Raw genomic sequence first — 22,889 nt, forward strand, 5'->3', positions numbered from 1 at the left:
CCCCTGTTCCAGGAGATTGGAGTCCTGCCCTGAGCAGGCACAGCTGTGAAACAGCCACGTACAATTTAAAGAATGGTGCCAAGCGGGAGGTTTGACATTTACTCCCCTTTCGGCCTCGCTGCCCCCCTAACGCCCCGCCCCCCTGCCAGCGCCTCCAGGGACGACCACTGCTACAGGGCTGCTGGCCAGAGCCCGCTCCTCCAAGGCCTGCGAAACCCTCTGCAAAGCTTCCATAGCTACAGTCCTAGGAAACAATCATGCCCCCCTCCCCTAATCAGCACCTGCTACCTGCGAGGGTACCTGTGGGTTTAAAAATAACAATCCCTTCCTGTTTAGACATCACTTACTTGAAACATTTTTAGGTTTATTAGCTCAGAACCTCCTCATGACAACCCAGTGAGGTGGGCGGAGAAGAGGTTACAATTCCCATGGTATATGCATATGTATTCATAAATGAAGCTCAGAGAGGAAAAGTGTCAAGCTCAGTGGTTCCCAAGGTGCAGCACATGCCCCATAGGAGGGCAATTTGATTTTGAATGGGGGCAATTCGAGAATGAGTTAACAGTGAATTTTTTGCATTTCTTATGGTTCTAGGGGTCCTCATCTACAGAGTATCCTACATAATAAAAGGCTAATATGCAAATGACCGAATGGTGGAATGACCAGTCAGTATGATGTGCGCTGACCACCAGGGGGCAGACACTCAATGCAGGAGCTGCTCCCTGGTGGTCAGTGTGCTCCCACAGGGGGAAGCCAGGCTCATGGCTAGCGAGCGCAGCAGCAGTGGTGGGAGTCTCTCCTGCCTCCGTGGCAATGCTAAGATGTCCAACTGATGGCTTAGGCCCACTAAGCCGTCAGTCAGCCATCCCCCCAGGGCTCCTGGACTGCGAGAGGGTGCAGGCCAGGCTGAGGGAAACACCCCCCCCCCCCCCGCCCCAGTGCACGAATTTCGTGCACCAGGCCTTTAGCATATACTAAAATGAAATCTGGTATATATGCCAAATATTAAGGTGATATCTCTAAATGGTAGGTGTAAGCCTCTTATTTTTGCTAATTTAGAATTTTCTTTTTTTTTTTTTTTTTAGTGAATATGTTACTTATGAGGGAAAGCAATTTAAAAGAGATTTTTTTTAATTGAAATCTGTTATAATCTGGTAGGATGGGGTGGATTGAAACAATTTTCATAAGACATAAGATTTAAGAAGGAGAAAAAGAATGAATTCAGTTAGAAAATATTATATAGAAATAATTGATTTGATTTTAAAATACCTTTTTATTTAAATTTGTTGTAATTTACATCATGTAAATTCAAAACACTTAAGGTAAACAGTGTGCTGGGATTGGCGTTTAGCATTCCCATACATATTTTTATACTTTTGAAGTATAGGTATGTATAGCTCCATAAACAATATAGGTAAAATTATTTTGCATTTTGAAACATTTTATAAATTGAATCATTGTATGTGTTATGCTTACACTCTGGTCAGCACTGTATGGCCTTTTATTTTATTTGCTATTTCAAACATCTATCTTTTTTAGTCAGTTTTAGTTCATCTCTCCTTTCCAAGTTATTGACACATAAATAGGAACTTCTCAACGCCCTTGTTGCCTCCTGAATATTAGGTACATTTTTTTCTGGTTATATTAATACTTCAACTTCTTAACTGGTCTTTATCTAATGGCTTGCGTGCTTTTTCTATAATTTATATGTTAAATTTATAGCAACAAAGTGGTTTTTGTATTTTTAAGAAATTACTGGGAAATTTAGAGGTGGGGAAAGTCAATTATAAATTTAAAATGCATGCTTACTGTTTATAAAATGTAATGTTTCTGTAGGTATTCTCATTTAGAGTGGTTTCAAGGTTCAAGAATGGTAGAGCATCTCTATTTCTTGAGCTCTTCTGAGCCAGTCCTCCAGTCCAGGTGGTGTTTTTTGTTTTTGTTTTTTGCAGAAAATCCTGTGAGGACTTTAAGAAGTATATAGTTCCCTTCATGGATTGAAATGTAATCAAGGCAGGCTTTCAGACAGCTTAAGCAATAGGAGCAGTGACAACAGGAACAGAAAAAAAGAGGAGGAATTGTATACCAGGTAGCTGTGTTTTGTTTTTGTTTTAATGCTTCAATGTTACTTTCTTAGAACTTTTTTTAAACCTTCCTCATTGTTTGCCGTAGATATTTACTTATTTATTTATTTATGTAATTTTTGTGAACCTATGTAGAAGTAGGTAGTGCTCTGTTTAAGTCAGAAGTTGGCTATTTCACTTTGGAATTACTCTATTTCACTTCAAGTTAGCAATGGAAAACTGGTTATTGATGGGATGAGGTGAGGTAGGGAGGCAGTGACAGGAGAAAAAATTTGAAAGTAGAAGTTTTAACTATTTTTTTTAAGGTAATTGGTGTGTATTGCCTTTTCCTTGTTCTTTTCAGTTTGGTGGAGTAAAAGGGAAGATTTAGGTTGAAGTTGTGAGATTGCCTGGAAAAGAATAGGCTAGCTAAGTAAATAGAGTAGGGCTTTTTGTCTGTTTTATTTACTGCTGTGTCTGTATCATTTAGAACAGTGCCTTGGGTCGAGTAAATATTGAATCAATGATTGCATGTATGTGTAAGTGAAGTAGACTGGGCCTGTAACTCAGTAGGATGAGATTTGCAACCTTCAGTAAGGTTTGAAAGACCTGAACTCTATTCCAACAGTTGTAGGATTGGCTGATTTTTATCCAGTTCTTTTTATCAGTCTTCCTGATTGAATTCTACAAACACAAACTTGAGACTTCCTTTCTTGGTCTATAATTTTGTACTACATTCTGTGCCTAATCCTATATAATAAAGAGCTAATATGCAAATAGTTGTCACACCCTTTTGCCCTCACGCCCTCCCGCCTTCCCGCCGGGGCTGGTGGACCTGAGGCTGTACCCCCCTGCCTGGCAGAGCTTGATGGGGGACCTGAGGCTGTGCCCCCTGCCTGGTGGGGCCTGATGGGGATGGGGCTGGTCAGGTCTGGGTCTCACGCGACTTTGAGGTGCATGCGGGTGGGCGGGGACTTGACTCTGGGTCCCGCGGCACACCCCAGACTCTGACAGGAGGGAGATTTTCATATACATTTCACTAATTTTCTTTCATCTCTGACACTTCTATTATAGAGAAAGGGCAAATAGCAATATTAAAATATTTCCTCTAATTAATTCCCTTTTAATGTGCACAAATTTCGTGTACCAGGCCACTAGTAGGATTATAAAGCACTTAGCACAGTGTCTGACACAGATGGTAGCTTATTACTAGTCTAATTTAGTACAAAAATTATTCACTATAGGGTATCAAGATAGATGCTAATTTAACTATAGCATATTTACACTAAAGTTTGTCTAACTAATAGAATTCACTATATCTTGGGTATTTATCAATAGTATAGTCGTTAACAAATAATTGAGCTGTGATTGTGGGTGATGTGGGTAGGTAGGGGATGGGTTCCTTCTGGAGTGTCTTATCTATCCCAAGAAGTTCCTCCTGTCTATTCTTCCAGACAGTCCAAGGGTAATAAAGTAAATAGCCTCCACCATACCCAATTCATATCACTTTGTCCTTATCGTTGCAAACCTGTCAAAATGAAGAAATGTCTGAGGATAATAAGATTAATTACTACTCTTAAATATCTTTAGTGGTTTCCCTCTACACTGACAATAAGTTTAAATCCTTACTGTGGCTTTAACCCTCTGTACTTTATAGGTCTTTGCCTACCTTCAGCTTTCTCATTTTGTTCCCTTTGCTCTAGCAATACTATCATCTTGCTCCAATTTTATTCCTACCACTAGGTTTTTCTGCTTGGTATTTCTTGTCCTTCACTACCCTCTTCCCTCCAAACTGATCACATAGTTTCACTTTGTTTATATCTCAGCCTAAATGCCACCTTCCCAAAGAGACCTTTCTCATCATCTTGTCTGAATCATTCTTCATTTTCTCATGACTCTGCCTAGTCTATCTGTAACAATTTACTTATTAATTTTTATGTTTCCCCTGCTCTATGAGCTGTATGAGTGAAGAAACGTTGTCATTGAATTTATGAGGAAGAGAGAGTGAATTGGCAAATTGCATATTAGAAATGCTAAATGATAAATTTAGGAATCTAAAAGTTTCATGCAATTGATATCAGGGAAATTCATGTTCAAGATAAAACAAACGCAGCTTATTGTTTTTGGTAAACATCTTATTTTCTTGAAAGTATGTTTGAATATGAAGAGCAGTACAATTCTGTATTTTCTCAATGTAATAACATCTTGGTAGTTTATATTGACTTAGATAATACATGGTTCTTTAATCTTATTTGTTGTAGATTTGTTATAGCTATATTAAATTTTTGTTTTGTTTTTTTATATAGAAAGAAGGGAAAAAAGAGCGAGCTATGGTGGACAAGGTGTTTTTTTCAAGGCTGTCACGGATTCTGAAAATCATGGTCCCTAGAACATTTTGTAAAGAGGTAAGTCATATATAAACAAAGTGAAATTATAATATTAAGTGTTCAACTTTAAAGGTTACATGAAATTAGAATAATAAATTATAAAGCTTTTGTCATACTAAGGTCAAATGTTTTCTATATGGGTTATGGTGACTACTAAATTTTTGTCTTTAAATCATTGTCACATAAGTATCCTTATTGTTCAGTGCCAGTTTTAAAATTTCTCTTATTTATGAAATATTATTTTATTATGTTTTATGTAACATTCTAGAGTACATTAGTGCAGGTACCCTAAGTTGTGGTGCTCTATTATAATGAAAACAAGATTAAATTTAGAAAGACAAATCATTTTATTTCATTAAGATATTAATAAGTCACATTGATATGGGATAGGTTTCAGGGTTACTTCTTCATATTTGACTGAATATGTTTTGTTTATTTTTAAATTTATTTATTGAATTTATTGGGGTGACATTGATTAATAAAATTTTTAAGCATGTTTTTAAAAAAGATACCAAAATGATATCTGAAATTTCAAATATTTTCAGTGAGTTGGTTGTAGGAATAAAGTTTTATTATCCCTTTCTTTGCCCTTTTATCAAGATTATCTTTATTGATGTGTCTTTCTTTTTTACTGGTCTGAAAATTTTTTTTATTGTTTAACATATTACAGATAGGTGTTTATAATGATTAAAAAAGAAAATATTGCTGTGTTTTCCATCTTTAATCACTTCAGTATTTTCCTTTTATACAACTAAAAATATCACCTTTTTTTTTAAAATTTAAATTCTTTATTGTTTGAAGTATTACATATGTCTCCTTTTCACCCCATTGACCTCTCCCTGGCCACTTTCACCCCCCAGCACATGCCCTCATCCCCCTACTGACTGTGTCCATTGGTTTTGCTTATATGCATGCATACAAGTAAGTCCTTTGGTTGATCTCTTATCTCCCCCACCCCCACCCCCCCTCCCCACCCCCACCCCCCCTCCCCACCCCCCCGCCTTCCCTCTGAGATTTGACAGTCTGTTGGATGCTTCTGTGTCTCTGGATCTATTTTTGTTCATAATATTCCACAAATGAGTGAGATCATGTGATATTTGTCTTTCTCCGACTGGCTTATTTCGCTTAGCATAACGTTCTCCAGTTCTATCCATGCTGTCGCAAATGGTAAGAGTTCCTTCTTTTTTACAGCAGCGTAGTATTCCATTGTGTAGATGTACCACGGGTTTTTAATCCACTCATCTGCTGATAGACACTTAGGCTGTTTCTAAATCTTAACTATTGTAAATTGTGCTGCAATGAACATAGGGGTGCATATATCCTTTCTAATTGGTGTTTCTGATTTCTTGGGACATATTCCTAGAAGTGGGATCACTGGGTCAAATGGGAGCTCCATTTTTAATTTTTTGAGGAAACTCCATACTGTTTTCCACAGTGGCTGCACCAGTATCATCACCTTTGACTCTTCTTCTCCTCATACCTTATCTTTTCAGTCACTGGGATCTGACAGTTTTTCTTTTAAATATTCTAGCCTGGATGTTATAGTGTTCTTTAATTAGTCTCATTTCAGAGAATCTCCCCTTTTAATCTTATCTGCCAAATTTATCTTACGATGTTTCCCATTGTTCAAATTTTAAAAAGCATTTGCCTTATAATCTATTAATAGCAAGAAAAGAATAAGATGCCCCAAAAACAATGTGATTCCCGAGGAGAATAAATATTCCTCCATTACACTGGACTTGCTCTCCTTCCCCCTTCCTTCCACCCTTAAGTGGAACTCTTAAGAGTTCCACCATTAAGAAACTCTAAAAAATAAAAACATTTGTTTATTTCTGATTAGATAGAGATAGTGTGTTCCTTGAAGAAAAATTGGAAAATGCAGATAGATATTTTTTTCTTCTTGGTGCCTGTTAGCCTCCCACTCAGAGAAAACTTCTGTTATTATTTTGGTGTGAGCACATAATAAAAATGAGATCACACGGAAACTTTTAAAATATGCTTCCTCCCTTGTATTTTAAATGTTTTTCCAAGTATCCTTGAGTTTCTCTTAATTAGTTGCTTTCCGTTTCTATTGGATTATTATAATCTCTTAAATGGTCTGTTTGCTTCTTCTTTCCTAACTAGTTAAAATCCTAATAAAAAGAATATATATATTTTCTTATAGGATAAATCAGAACCTGACTTTGACCTTCCTTTCAATATCATCTGCTTAGAAGATTCTTTGCCATGTTTCAGTCAGGCTGTGTGCTGTCATGGCTTCATGTCTATGACATCCCGGGCCCCCACCCCAACAAAATTAAGTTATTTTTTAAACGTAACAAATACTTAAAAAAAAATAGCTTAATGCTCATTATCTTCTTTATGAAGGTTTCCCAGGACTCTTCAGGCATAGTTAGTTATTTTCTTATTCTACAACCTACCTGACTTTGGAGAGTTCTTATTTAAAATACAAGCTTCTCGCCCTAACCGGTTTGGCTCAGTGGATAGAGCGTCCACCTGCGGACTGAAGGGTCCCAGGTTCGATTCTGGTCAAAGGCATGTACCTTGGTTGTGGGCACATCCCCAGTAGGGAGTGTGCAGGAGGCAGCTGATCGATGTTTCTCTTTCATCGATGTTTCTAACTCTCTATCCCTCTACCTTCCTCTCTGTAAAAAAATCAATAAAATATACATTTAAAATACAAGCTTCTCTGGAAAGATTCATATATTTCCCCCCTCGTCAGTTAACAGCATAAACTTATTTAATTACTTAGCAGGGGTACAAAATGAATGTGAGACATTGGATAGATCTCTAGGAGTTAGTAAGGAGGTAGAAGAGCCTAACTTGGCTAACCTGCCAGTTTTGTCTAGAGTTATTTTATGAACCATTTTTGAAGGATATGAAAATCCAAATTTAACCTTAGTTCAAGAAAGTGAAGTAAACTCCTATAGAAATCAAAAAAGATTGGAGGTAGGGATAGATTAACTAATTTATGAAATAGAGAAATGAAAATACTACATATGAATATATGGAAATTCATATATACCAGAAGGTGAGAGAAAGCCTACATTAGTGCAAATCTTTAATTTCTGTCATGGTCTGCAAACCCATTAATAATGGGAATAGTGATGATTTTAACTACATCTTTTATATAAAGGCTTTTCGGGGCTATCAATAATTATTTTGCCAGATTTTGCTAAAGTGACACAAGTAAACTTGATACTTACTTTAAGGATAAATTAAGCCAAGAGCATAAAATGAAGAAATAAATAAACTATCTTTATCTAATGTTACCTTTATACAACTGAAGTGATTAATTTAGGATTGAGACTGTATGAAAGGTCTGAATTAAAAGTTAACATTACAGTTAGAATGGCATACAGACAACATTTATTAAAATCAATAGGTTCTACTGTCAATTGAATATCTAACTTTGAGATGGTAAGATAGGGTAGAAAGATGGTATTGTTTCTTTCCAGCAAACATTGGGGTAGCATTTGTCATAGCTCATCACAAACTTTATTTCACACCATCTTCTTTCTTATGGCTTCATTCACTACTTCTGTGTATGACTCCCTGTCTTGTCTTTCACTTAAAGGGCTATATTTTTAGTACCTTAATCTTTTAAAAAAAGTATTTGTTTTGAAAAAATTACATAAGTATTAGATGCAGTTGCCCCTCAATTCCATAACTTTGAAATTAAGCACATTATCCAACAAATGTCCCCCCTGCCACACACCAGCTTCCCCGACTTTAGTTTCTGTGTTACTATCATAGTCTTCCTATTTAGAAGGTTTAAGGTCAGTTTTGAATGTGTATTGCAGGTTGGAGGGTAGATTTTCATCTAACACAGAGATAATTGATTACTAGCCAGCCACTTGATATCTCATCTCTTCCCCCTTGATAATTCTTCTTGTACAGCATTGCTTCAGTAATGTTTTCTAAACAGTACCTTTAACATTTTGTTCTACCTACAAGCTTTCAGTAGTTTTATATTGTCTAAACTCTGCTGGATATGCTATACTGTAATTCATATGGTTTTAATCCATTTATTTTTCATTAAATCATTTTTTTTTACTCATAATCCTCATTCTTTCTTTTGATTTACTTGGTATGATTAATGTATTCCTAATATCATTACCCTCTTTTGCTACCCAAGGCCTTCTTATCCTGTTACTTAGCACATGAAGTGATGCAAATATACCTACATTGGTCTGTTTTCTTCCCTTTTTTTAGTGTAAATTTTGCCTTAATAACTAAATTGAAAGTCCTGTGAGGGCAGAGGCACTCTTAGAGATTTTCCTAAAAAACGGAACCAAACTTATTCTACTTGGGCAAAAGTATAGTCTTCCATATTTGTAGTGTAATTGTATATTGACAGTTATTATCATTTTTCTTTATTAATAATATATTGAAAATACAAGATAATCATAATACATGTGATTCGGGTAATTTTATTAATAATGCTAATTTCTGACACTAATTGTATGAAGACAAGTCACTTAACCTGCCTGGGATTCACTTTTGAATTCTGAATAAGAAAGTTAGATTAAGTGATCTTTAAGGCCTTTCCATTTATATTTAAAAAATTTAAAAAAATTGCCTATAGGTAAAATAGCCAACTGTAATAAAGCTAGAATAAAGCTTTGAATTTAGAAATAAAAAATCTTTACCAAAGAAATATTTGTTTGTTTTTTAAACTTTTTAAAATGCATTTATTTAATTTACTGTACCTGATTTATTTTAGACAGGTTACTTGATACTTATTGCTGTTATGCTGGTGTCTCGAACATATTGTGATGTTTGGATGATTCAAAATGGGACACTCATTGAAAGGTACTTTTCTATTCACCTTCCTCCCATATGTATGAAATACTAACCTGTCTCATAAACAGTATCTTAACGAGCAAGAATTATATTCTACATTAGGTAAATACTTTAATCAAATTATGTCTCTGTTCATTTACTTGGATATTTATTGAGTGTCTCCCATGTGCCAGGAATTTTATGAGAGGGATATACTGGTGAATGGGAGAGACCCTCCCTGTATCCAGGCCTGCAGAGCTGACAATTTATAGAGGGTTAGAGACAAATAAGAGGAAAATTAAAATGCAGAATAGTAAATGCTTTACAAGTATTGGGGATTTTAAAAAGTCACCACATTGGATGACTAAAATTAATGAGATAATTTGTAGGAAAATATCAAACATTTTAGGGAATCACATTGAAAATGTTGATTAAAAGGAAAAACAATTCTTAGACATTTCTTTTAGTTTTTGAAGTTAGTGTTTATAAATTTTTATTATAGTCATTTTACATGTTAATTATTACTGCAATTGATAATTTTGGGTCTAAAAACAAAAATAACGTGTTGATAAAGAACTTATTCCTCATAATACCAATTGAATGTCAGAGTAAAATTTTTCTTGAAATTTTGTTTACTGGTAGGTAATATTTTATCAGAAAATGTCTTAAATACTTAATCTAAGATAACTTTTGGAATGATAGTACTTACACTTTTTAAATGTTCCCAAAGTTTGAAATAAAGATTATTCCCCCTCATATCCTCGATTTGCTACTTTGAGGATTTGTTGGAAGAGGAAGAATGCTTTCTTTATGTACATGTTTTCTGACTCAGCTGTCTCAGAGAATAAGGGTTTTCTGCATAAGCTTAAAGCCCTAATCACATGCCTCTGAATATGTGTAAATTGTGTAGGCTGTATTCAACACAAGTCTCTCTGAAACCTGTGGTCAGTCCCAGGCCTTTTAAAAGGTTTTAGTCAAAGTAATATATAAACAACTTAAAAATGATATGTGAACATAGCTTAATGTCAGATAGTCTTGCAGGAGTTAGTCACAAACGTATCAATCCTGTGCACCATTTCTTCCAGTCATAACTGTCATTCCTGTAGCCAGTAATTTTCTGTTCTTTTTATTGTTTCATCTCTCTCTCTCTCTCTCTTTTTTTATCTCTGGACTTCAGTGTGACATACTTGTGTTACTGTTTCTAGAATTTTCAGTTTTAAAGTATGTATTTATTTCCTACTTTGGAAGATGAGAATCAGCTTTTTACACTGTTAGCCATGCCCATGCTCATCCTTTCCCTCTCAATGTTGTTCTATTACAATATTTTATTAAATTGGAATTTATTGTTTACTTGATTTTGACTATTGTTTATAGCTGAGCCACATGGCATATATTTTAGTAGTTTCTTTTATATACAATGTTTTGTTTCTCCTAGCGTTTAGAAATTGCAAGGTTTTGTGTGCTTTAGGTTTTTGCCTATTTCTTACTAATTGAACTCAAGCTTATTGACAACACTGTAAAATCATCTCAGTATTGTAATATGGTCACATATACCAAATAATCTATTGATTTTATCTATTACTACCCACTCTATGCTTCTTGTTAGTTTCCTGTCTTCCTGCTCTAACCAGGATGGATTGCATTTTAGGCCCACTAAATAGCAGTCATGTTTGAATTTGCTTTTATCATGCATGATCTTGGGAATTTCTTTCATACTTCTCTGCTGCAGGAATTGAATAACCTGTTTTCTGTATCTTTTGTTTTCTTCTTCCTCAGTTTATGTTCTCATTTTGGCAAATTCAGTCTTTTTCTGAGAAAAGGTACAAGGGAAATACATTTTTGAGACCTTTTAGATCTGATAATACTTGAGAAGTATTTATACATTCCCAGTTGGAAATTACTTTTTGTCAGAATTTGGAAAGTATCCCCTGTTATCTTCTAGAGGCCTGGTGCATGGAATTCGTGCCCGGGGCAGGGGGGTGTCCCCTCAGCTGAGCCTGCACCCTTTCCAACCCAGTACCCCTTGGGGGATGTCTGACTGCCAGTTTAGGCCCAATCCTGGGGGTCTGGTCTAAACCAGCAGTTGGACATCCCTATCACAATCCTCTACCGCTGGCTCCTAATTGCTCATCTCCCTGGTCACCCCTAACTGCCACCTCCCTGGCCTAATCGCCCCTCACTGCCTGTGCGTGCCAGCCTGATGGCCCCTAACTGCCTACCCCTGCTGGCCTGGTTGCCCCCAACTGCCCCCCTCTGCCAGCCTGGTTGCCCCCAACTGCCCCCCCTCCCCCAACTGGCCTGGTTGCTCCTCATGGCCCCCTCCCCCCCACTGGCCTGGTCCCCCATGCATCCTGCTGTTCAGTCATTTGGTCGTCCCTCACTGACCCCCTGTCAGCCTGGTCGCCTCACGCAGCCTGCTTGTTTAGTCGTTTGGTCGTCCCTCACTAACCCCGCTGCTGGCTTGGTGGTAGGCAGCCATTTTGTGAGGGCGTGAGGGTTAATTTGCATATTACCTCTTTATTATATAGGATAGGACTTACTGGTTCTTAACCTTTGGAAATTTTTATGATCATTTGTTACTGATGTATTGCTGGTGTTGGGGAATTTTACTGAATATTGGTATGATTTGTTCATTTTTTTTTTTTTTTTACTTCATTGTGCTGGGCATGAGGTGAGCTCTTTTCCATCATTCTTCCTCTCCATTTTTATCTATGCCTTTTCTGGAATCCTTATTAGTTGAGTGTTGTATGTACTGGATTGATCATCTGATTATGCTATAATTTTTATACTATTTGTTTTGTTAAAATATGTTTTTATTGATTTCAGAGAGAGGATAGGAGAGGTAGAGAGAGAGGGAGGGAGAGAGAGAGAGAGAGAGCAAAAGAGAAACATCAATGATAAGAGAATCATTGATTGGCTGCCTTCTGCACAACCCCTACTGGGGATCTAGCCTGCAATCCAGGCATGTGCATTGACCAGGAAATCGAACTGTGACCTCCTGGTTCATGGGTTGACACTCAACCACTGAGCCACACCGGTCGGGCTCTATACTGTTTTTATTACTGATATTTATTCTGTATTCTAGGAAGTTCCTTTTAACTTTATCATCCAGAGAATTTTTATTATATTTTTATTTCTAAGAGTTATCTTTTTGTATGGATGTTCATTTTTATAGCATTGTTTTTTGTTTGTTTCCTTCATGATCCTTTGACTGTTGTTCTGATTTTGTTGGAGGCTTTCCTCAAGCAGTTTGCTACTCTTGGCTCTATATTCATATTTAAAACTGAAGGCCTAAAAATCTTGTTAGAATCCAATTTGAGAGCTTGTTGAGTGTCTAGTCTCCAATGTTTGTAGGTGTCTGTGGGCAGAGTCTGGTCAGTTTTGTGTCTGTGTGCCTCTAACAAATCTAAGAATTTCAATATAAACATAGTTCAGATGTTCATTGTTGTTAGCATATTAGCTTTAGAAGGATCGGTTTTATTGGAATCCTTTATGTATTTAATGTAGAGAAAAGTGATGTTCTTTTACATTATTATATAATTTTATGCTTTTTCTTTGATGGCTGTATTATTTAGATGCCATATCTGTTAAAAATATAGACTCCCCAACTATTACCTGTGGCAAAAATACATAGGTTACATCCGCTCTGAGTAACATTATCTATAATAATAAAAGTGTAATATGCAAATCGACCGAACAACCAAACAGCAGAACGACCATTCGAATGACCTTCCGGATGACCACGCTATGACACCCCCTGGAGCCAGGCCTTCCAAGGCAAGTGCAATGCGATTGGTCGGGGGGCCCTGCCATCACCCTATGATCACCCCACAGAGGGAGGCCTAGGCTACCCTCTGCGGGGTGACCGATGCGGGGGTTCCACGATCGATTGCCCCAAAGAGGGCGGTCCAGGCCACCGGCTGGCGGGGCGATCAATGGGGGGAGCCCTCCGCTATCGCCCCAAAGAGGGAGGCCCAGGCTACCCGGCCGGTGGGTGGGGCCTCCCTCTGCGCAGCAATGGATCGTGGAGCCCTGGTTGGGTGGACAGGGCCTCCCTCTGCTGGGTGATCGATCACAGAGCCCCGTGATCAATAGCCCCACAGATGGAGGCCTAGGCCTCCGGCCAGTGACACTGTGGCGGGTGTGTGGGGCCGGCCAGCGATCGCACCGCAGAGGGAGGCCCAGGCCCGCTAAGCGATCACACCTACGCAGCCAGGGGAAGGAAAGCCCCGATAGGCCCTGATCTCCGGCCAGGCCTAGGGACCCTACCTGAGGAGTCCTAGATTGAGAGAGGGCGCAGGCCGGGCTGTGGACACCCCTGTCCTCCCCCCCACCCTCCCCCACACACACATAAATTTTGTGCACCGGGGCCTCTGGTATTAAATATCTGTATAGAATTTGTCATATGTTACATATTAAAACCCTGCACAGTCATGGTATAATACAGGAGATTTGTTTATTTTTAAAAGATTTTCCCTTTTATTCAGATTTTGATTTCATGTTTTTGTAATCCAAAAGTGTTATTATTTATTCTTCTAAACTAGAGATTTCCAACTTTAATTGAATAGATGCCAATACATATTTTCTTAAAGACTTACTGTCCTGTAGAAAATGCCTAACTAAGAGTATGTGATGCATTAATTTAATTGGTGATTGTGGATAGAGGAAAGTTATTGTGTAGTATGAGCCAGCCTTTAATTGTAGAGTAATCATCTTGTTGCAGTTTTAGTTAGGAGATGTAAAAAAAATATTTTTTTAATTTAATAGCTTTTAAAAAACTTATATTGATACAATTTAAACTTACGGAAAAGCTGTAAGAATAGTATAAGGAACTACCTTAAACAGTACTTTTACTCAAATTTACCAATTGTGAAATGATCATTTTAAAGTTAATTTTCTCCTTAATAAATATTTTTGAGTTTCTGCTGTAGCAGAAATATGAACTATTTCATATTTAGTCAAATTACAAGTTTTAAAATATTGTGAGTTCATAATATGGAACATTATTTGAAAAATTTACACATTTCTCTAACTTGTTACTAAAGCTACATTGTAAATGGATTTATCTCTTGTTTCCCTTTTGTCTTCCAAAGTAGGTTTAGATTCATCCGTTTCTGCTTTGGTGCTTAGTGTACCTCATTTTAATATCCTTCATACCTTTTAGGCTTATTTGTTAACAGTGGCTAATTCCTTTGGAGTGTGGGCACATTTTAAATAGGACACACCTTTTCTTTAAGAAACTGTGGTAATTACATGATATGGAGGTGAATCCTTCTATCTTGTTGCTGTTACACGTAATCATAAATATATTTTACTTTCACCCATTTGGCTACAAGCAGCATCTTTATCTTTTATAAGATTCTTATATGTATTGAAAGTAATAATGATTGGGACTACTATATTCTTCATTGTTATTATTTTGTTTTGCAGTGGAATAATAAGCAGAAATAAAGCTTTATTCAAGGAACCATTTTTTAAATTTATAGCTGCTATTCCAGTGGTAAACAGTTGCTGAATGATGGCATGTGTTTTACCAAAGTTTTATAATTTTGTGTGTTTCGCAGCTTGGGCAGCACTAAAGCACTTGGTTTTATGTAAAGTTTGGTTCAAACAATTTTAAATCTCTAAACCTTTTGTTCTGTCTTAATTGCTTTGTGTCTCTAATATTCTTATTGCTATAAACAACACTTTTGTGTGCTTCTATTTTAACTTTTTTCTAGCTCAACTTAAATTTTTTAACTTTTTAGTAGTTTTATCAAAATTGGACTATTGATTTTTATACCAGTCTAAAGTAACATTTCCCAAAGTATGTTCTGTGGAATGCTAGTTATGACAGAGGAAATGCTACAACATACTACAAAGTCCTCTCAGAGAGTCACAGTGCACATATACATTAAGTGCTTTGAGAAGGTCTTCGGTAAAGATATTTGTTAGCTTTGTTTAAGCCAGGTTTTCCTGAATTTATTTGACCATGGAATTATTATTTTTTTATCTAAAAGATCAGCTAACATAACTTGGCATTATTCACCTAATCCTTCATTAAAAGCAAATTATTCTCTATCATATACCGTGTGTGTGTGTGTGTGTGTGTGTGTGTGTGTGTGTGTGTGTGTGTAGTTAGGTTTAAATAATTTAGTGCAGTATTTTTCAAAATATATTTTATTTATACTTGAAGTATTAATGTTATTTGATGAAAGTGTGTGATCAAATAAATTCTATCTCTTTACTGGATCATAGATGTACAGTACTCAGATATTCTTTACTTACATTATATTAATGGCTTTCAAACTTTTTAAAAAAGTAGTGGAACCCTTACATTAAAAGTTCTTAATGGATATTTTACAAACAAATAAGTATGTAAAATTGATCAAAAACAGATTAAAAAAAGAGGAGCTAGTTTAGTTGAAGTATGTTAACAGACCGTGAGACTCTGAGGAACCCTGTTGATTTACTGAGTTATTTAGTTTCCAGGGTCAGCAAAGTAGACCTGCAGGTCAAAGCCCAATGCCGTCTGTTGTAAAATTTTATTAGGATGGCACTGGTTTCATTCTTGGCAGTTTTTGTTCTACAATAGCAGAAGTGAGTGTTTGCAACAGAGACCTGGTGGCCCAGAGACTTTAAAGTATTTGCTCTTGATCCTTTATAGTAGGAATTTGCTGATCTCTCTCATTAAGTCTATGTGTTCATAACAAGGCAGAATCAGAATGTTAAAACATTTTAAAAACAAAGAAATACTAGTTTGTTTTATCCATAGTAACCCATTCCTGAGTCTGTAGAGTTAATTGTTTTGCCATTTAAACCCCTTTTGTGGCAGCCTAAGCCTTTTTAAAAAATTAACATTTTTACTAAGGAAAGAACTAGTTACTCTTATTTAATGTTGCCTTTTATAGAGAGTGATTTTTTAAGAAAGCTGTTTAAAACAATAAAATTTCAAAAGTTGAAACATGTATTTGTAAGAAAATATTTAGCATCTTTTTTTCGTATTCTTTTGATTCAATAAAAATTTGCAAAAGTAATTTTACAGCTGTTTCAGAAGTTTTCTTAGTGTAAAATATTGCTTCTTTTGCAACTAATGCATTGCATGTGGTGGTTTGCAGTGGTATCATTGGTCGTAGCAGAAAAGATTTCAAGAGATACTTATTCAACTTCATCGCTGCCATGCCTCTCGTAAGTGGAATTCTTTAAATTTATACAGGGAAAAAATTGCATCTTCCAAAAATCTTTAAGGATATTTACTTATTAACTTCTTTAAAGACTTATGATACTGAGTTCCTATTTTGAATTTAGTTTTAAAACTGTAGTAGAACATTTCAATGTAAACCTTTACACTAGATGAAAAATTAAAGGAATGTCTACATATGTGGATTTATTTTTAACCTTTAAGCCAAGATTTCTTGAATATTTATAGAATCCCACTAAATGGCAGTAGTTCTCCCCCACCTCTCCCCCCCAATTCCCCAGTGTGAGAACCAAAAATGTCCCATGGGGCTGAGCTTGGGGCGGGGAGGGCGGCACAAAATCATCCTGATTTACATTTATTGCTTCAGGCCACAATATTATAGTAACTCAAACCACTGATGTAGTTTAAGTTAAACTGTAATTTATTATCTGAATTTATTAAAAATAAAGGTATTTGTTCTAAATCAGTGGTTCTCAACCTTCCTAATGCCGTGACCCTTTAATACAGTTCCTCATGTTGTGGTGACCCCCAACCATAAAATTATTTTCGTTGCTACTTCATAACTGTAATTTTGCTACTGTTATGAATCGTAATGTAAATATCTGATATGCAGGATGTATTTAGGCAACCCCTGTGAAAGGGTCGTTCAACCCACAAAGGGGTTGTGACCCATAGGTTGAGAACCGCTGTTCTAAATTATAAGTGATTTTCTTAGCTTTGTTTTTTGTTCCATTTTATTGGCACTATAAGAATTTTAGTATTTTAAATGTGGGAGTTAAAAGGAGGAACTTGATTGTAAAATGCATTAATTATATGCCAGATTTAATAAAGCTGAGATAAGTAGCTTAGCTATCAGTCAAAAACTGAGATTCAGCAGAAAATCAGTTTTGTTTTGTTTTTGGATAAATATTTTATGTAAATATGACTCAGAACTATGGAAAAATATGTATATACATATACATATATATATATAGCTAATATGCAAAGTGTCCACTCAGAGTTCAACCTGGAGACTGGGAGTTCAGTCGTTCACTATGACATGTGCTGACCACCAGGGGGCAGCATGGAATGAATGAAGGCCCTGGCCTGTAGCCATCAGCCAGGCAAGGAAGACCCCTGCTGGCAGCCAGAAGGCCCCGATCGGCCCTGATTGCCAGCCAGGCCTAGGGACCCTACCCGTGCACGAATTTTGTGCACCAGCTAGTTTTAATATAATGATGGAAAAAAATAGTAAATATGACTCTAGAAATAATCTGTAGGTATAAGACATACAACTTTAAAAAATATATATTTTTATTGATTTCAGAGAGGAAGGGAAAGGTGATGAGAGAGAATCATTATTGGGTGCCTCCTACATGCCCCACACTGGGGATCAAGCCTGCAACTTGGGCATGTATCCCGATCGGGAATCAAACCATGATCTTCTGGTTCATAGGTTGATGCTTAACCACAGATCCACGCCAGTCAGGCTATACTACTTTTTAAAACAAATACAGATGCAATATGTATAGAATTCCATTGTCTGGGGTTGTAACACTGGTAGTAGGAAGCAGAAAGTATACACAAATGTCAGTACTTCTTAAAAGCAAGTTCTTTACATTAGATAGGAAGGTGACACATTTGGCTTTTTTTTCTACCAAAATAAAAGGTAGCAAGAGACTTCTCAGAATTAATGATATTAACATACTCTAAAATTAAGCTCCAAGTAAAGTTTAACATATCAGGATAATAGAGCCTTTGGCTTAGCACAGTGATGGCGAACCTTTTGAGCTCGGCTTGTCAGCATTTTGAAAAACCCTAACTTAACTCTGGTGCCGTGTCACATATAGAAATTTTTTGATATTTGTAACCATAGTAAAACAAAGACTTATATTTTTGATATTTATTTTATATATTTAAATGCCATTTAACAAAGAAAAATCAACCAAAAAAATGAGTTCGTGTGTCACCTCTGACACGTGTGTCATAGGTTTGCCATCACTGGTTAGCATGTTCTTTTTGTATCTTTGTAAATTCTAAGTAAAACAGAACTGAATTATATAAGTTTGGACTATTAATTATAAAAATCATAGGATTTGGGGACATAGCCAATGACAGAGAAATACAATATGATTTAGTAAGTAGAAATTAAGCAAAATCAGTAATATGTGTTTGTTTGTTTTAGATCTCTCTGGTTAATAACTTCTTGAAGTTTGGGTTAAATGAGCTCAAACTGTGCTTCCGAGTAAGGCTAACTAAATACCTCTATGAGGAGTATCTCCAGTAAGTAATAACCTATTTTTATATTAAAATACTTAAATTGAACGGTAATACTTATGATGTTGTGATGTAGATTTTCTTTTTTGTTGGCTATGTTTTCAAGAAAATTGCTTTTAGACCCAGAAACATAAGGAAAGACCCAGTATTTAGAATCTATAATTCTGGCTCTTCCATTAATTGGCAAGTCATCCGTCTCTAGACTTGTTTCCTCATCTTTAAAGTAAATTAGGACAATCTCTGGGGCCTCTTCCAACTCCAAAGTTTTCTGTTTCTATTAATGTGAACTAAGTAGTATAATGTGAGTTTTTAAAAAATATTATTTGTTTTAAAGTCATTTTTTTATTGCTATTTTAGAGCTTTCACATATTATAAAATGGGGAATCTGGACAACAGAATAGCTAACCCAGACCAGCTGCTTACACAAGATGTAGAAAAATTTTGTAACAGTGTAGTTGATCTGTATTCAAATCTTAGTAAGGTAAGTTTCTTAACTTTTTATTATTACTTGTTAATTTTTTGAATTTTGAATCTCAGCAAATTTATGTAGAATTGTTTTGATTCATATAAGAGCATCATGTAAATATTTAACACTTTTATGAGAAAATTTGAGTTATAATAGTTTTAACTATAATTATTTTTTTATATTACTTTTATAATGTGCTTTAGCTAAGAACTGAGAATTTAGTGTCTTATAAAGATTTCGTAAGAATATTAAGTCTGATTTCAGTAAAACAACAAAAATTTACATTTTATCTTTTGATCTCTCTATTTTCTGCAATTGTTAAGAGATCTGCGGTCAATTTATGCTTCTAGTTCTACATCCATTACCATTAGGCTAGAACTTCTTTCTGCCCATTCTCTCCTTCAGTATCTCTAATTCTATTAGATCATTTAAATAATAGTCAAAAAGGTTTCATAAGATATTAATTTACACATGCACTTGGACATGTAGTGGGTACCTGTGAGACTATCTACACAGCATTTCCTCCCCTCTTCATTTTAGATGATGCTCCATTTCTCACTTCGATGCACATTACAGCTCTTGGTCTGCGGTGGGAGCTTGTCTCAGACTGGACCGTTTATAGTATCTTTGCCTCTGGCCACAATTGATCCAGATATCTACATACAAGGGGCTTGGTCACAGTGTAAGAACAGGAATGCTCTGCTTCAACCATGTGGATGGAGGGAGGATAGGCAATTCTTAGAAAAGTGATATGTATCCACAAGAGCTTCACTCCTCATGATATGCCCACTGCTAAGATACCTTTTCACTTCATGCCAAACCTTGTCTTTATTCTGCTCTCCAGAAGAAGCCTTTGCTAACTGGTTCCAAACTCTAGGAACTCTGACAAACCAATATTGTTCAGTAATTCAGCTTTCTTTTCACCCATTACCACATTTATTTATTTATTGTTTAAATTTATCTTTATTGTTGGAAGTATTGCAGATGTCCCCTCTTTCCCCACCTGCCCACCACCTCCGTCCCACCCCACTTCCCCAGGCCTACCACATTATGGTCTGGGTCCATGGGTTATGCATAAATGCATATAAGTTCTTTGGTTAATCTCTTCCTGTCCCCCCTTTCCTCTGAGATTTATCAGTCCATTACCATATTTTAAAGTTTGTTCTGTTTATATGTGAGTGTGTGGGGGTAACATATAAAGTTTTTCATGTAATTCTGTAGACTTCTAGTCTTTATATCTTGGCACTTGAGCAAGTCTACAGCTCAGGTGTTGTCACATCTGCAGTAGAATAAAATACCAAATTAATTGCTATGCATTATAATATACTTACTTTTAATATTATCTTATTGTTTGAACTCTGACTTAAATTATGAGTAATTTTTATCAACTTTTAGATGTACTTGAATTTCACAGGTGTCATAATTTATAAGGCAAAAAGAAAGTAGTACAAGCCAATTAATAAACCAAGTCCCTGATCCTTGTAATGTATATATCAGTCAAAAAGGGGTGGCTGTAGACTTAAGTGAATGAACTCAATTTGGATTTCTTGAGAAACACTTCAAAAAACACTTTTAGCATGTCAGTTGAGCTGTCTCTGTGTGAGGTTCTTAATGTTTGTTTTAGTCCTAGAAATTTGAATTTTATATCCGAAGATTATATTCATAAATAGGCTTACTATGTTATTTCAACATATAGATGTTCTGACAAAATAATAGAATCAAACAGTAATAAGAGCAGGAAGAGCCTCTCATTTTTATAGGTGAAAATATATAGAAACCAGAAAAGCTGGTAGCACATTTGGAGTTACAACTTGGGTCATTTTATGTCTTTGCACTACCTTGAGAAATTGCTTAGTTACTAATGGTCATTTATCACAGTAGAGCTATCTTAGGTGATGAAAAGTGATAAAATTTTTCCACCAGTCAGTAGACATTGATCAGGCTTCTCCATTTTCTATTTTTTTACAATAACTGCCTTTTATGTAATCATTAATCAACATGTTACAGTACATTATACACAATGGGAACTCAACACATTAACAATTACATGTTATATATTAAATAGCATTTTGTATTTAATGTATTAGCTATCAATCTAGGTAATCTAATTCTTTTTACTGATATACCTTCTGATACTTATTTTACAGCCATTTTTAGACATAGTTTTGTATATCTTCAAGTTAACGAGTGCAATAGGAGCTCAGGTGAGTTTACTTTTATTCTGCTTTTTAAATTACTGTAATGCTGTATTGTGAATAGCTGGGTGGTTTGTAAGAATATATTTTATATCTCAAGAACATGTTTTTATAAGATTTACCTAATAAAGTCTAGTTATAAAATAATGCTATACTAGAGCTTTAAAATTTTTTCTAATATGCCTTTTTAATTTTCCTTAAATCAGATACTTGAAAAACTTGTGTGGTATTGATAACCATAAGTGCAGTGTTTAACATTGAACATAACATGTACTTATTGTTGCAAAGTAATGTCTAAAAAGAGATTTGGAAACAATAATTTAAATATGAAATTTTAGTGTTAAAATATCAGGAATACTTTTAGAATTGCTATACCAGTTTCAAGAATATTTTATGATAATATATTTGGTTGTTCTATGAGCCTAATTACCCTGTCTCTGATATTTGTGTCGGTAAGAATGACCTTTAATTTTTCCTGAGTATTCTTATTAAAGTTTAACTTTAGTCACTTAATATGTAATGTTATTATTATCTATATATATAAAAGTCTACGCAACCGGCCGACCTGCTGGTAGCTATGACACGCACTGACCACCAGCGGGCAGACGCTCAATGCACAGGCATGGAAACTGGAACAGACTGATGAATCTCAGAGGGAAGAGATTAACCAAAGATCTTATATGCATACTAGAGGACTGGTGCATTGGTGGGGTCCCTCAGCCTGGCCTGCGGGATTGGGCCAAAACCGGCTCTACAGCATCCCCCGAGGGGTCCTAGATTGCGAAACGGCGCAGGCCAGGCCAAGGGACCCCACCAGTGCACGATTGGGGCCAGGGCGGGACGTGGGAGGTTGGCCAGCTGGGGAGGGCCCATGGGAGGGCTCCGGGGCGTGTCCAACTTGTCTCATTTAGTCCCGATTGGTTGTACCCCAGCAGCAAGCTAACCTACCGTTCGGAGCATCTGCCCGCTGGTGGTAAGTGCATGACATAGCGACTGGTTGACCAGTTGACTATCTGCCTGCTGGTGGTCAATGCACATCATAGCGAGCAGTTGAACAGCCTTAGCATATCATTAGCATATTATGCTTTGATTGGTTGAACGGACAACTTAGCATATTAGGCTTTTATTATATAGGATATCTATATCTATATCTATATCTATATCTATATCTATATCTATATCTATATCTATATCCTATATAATAATAGACAAACATGGTAATTAACCGTAGCTCCGACACGCTTCCCATTGGCTAATCAGGGTGATATGCAAATTAACTGCCAACCAAGATGGCGGCCGGCAGCCAGGCAGCTGAAGCGAACAGGAGGCTTGCTTGCTCCAGTGATGGAGGAAGCCAAGGTCCCCCGCCTGCCACTGCCAGCCTCTGAGCTTGCACTCTAAGAAACGATGTTGCAATTATAGAAGTTAAACAAAACCCAGAAACCTGCTTTCGGCCAGCCGGGCTTCAGCCAGCAGGATCGCAGCAGTGTTTCAATTATAGAATCCAAACAAACCCAGATCCCTGCTTTCAGCAGCCGAGGTCTCAGAGCTGCAGCC

At 36.3% G+C, this 22,889-nt stretch overlaps 1 protein-coding gene across 5 annotated transcripts in view; it reads left to right on the top strand.

Annotated features, from left to right (window-relative positions):
* Window positions 1-22,889, top strand: part of ABCD3 (ATP binding cassette subfamily D member 3) — a 96,862-nt gene that overhangs the window by 34,651 nt on the left and 39,322 nt on the right. For 3 of the 5 annotated variants that reach the window (XM_036347343.1, XM_036347345.1, XM_036347341.1), the window contains 6 exons: window positions 4,370-4,468; window positions 9,177-9,265; window positions 16,333-16,402; window positions 18,580-18,677; window positions 19,029-19,152; window positions 21,285-21,341. In XM_036347343.1, the coding sequence (XP_036203236.1) occupies window positions 4,394-4,468; window positions 9,177-9,265; window positions 16,333-16,402; window positions 18,580-18,677; window positions 19,029-19,152; window positions 21,285-21,341 (513 nt within the window). In that variant the 5' untranslated portion in view covers window positions 4,370-4,393. Of the gene's footprint in view, window positions 1-1,952; window positions 2,090-4,369; window positions 4,469-5,310; window positions 5,372-9,176; window positions 9,266-16,332; window positions 16,403-18,579; window positions 18,678-19,028; window positions 19,153-21,284; window positions 21,342-22,889 lie in introns of those variants that run through there. The other 2 variants (XM_036347342.1, XM_036347344.1) reach the window with 2 other exon arrangements.

The sequence above is a fragment of the Myotis myotis genome, unplaced genomic scaffold (genome assembly GCF_014108235.1).
Source record: "Myotis myotis isolate mMyoMyo1 unplaced genomic scaffold, mMyoMyo1.p scaffold_m19_p_2, whole genome shotgun sequence".
Lineage (NCBI taxonomy): Eukaryota > Metazoa > Chordata > Mammalia > Chiroptera > Vespertilionidae > Myotis > Myotis myotis.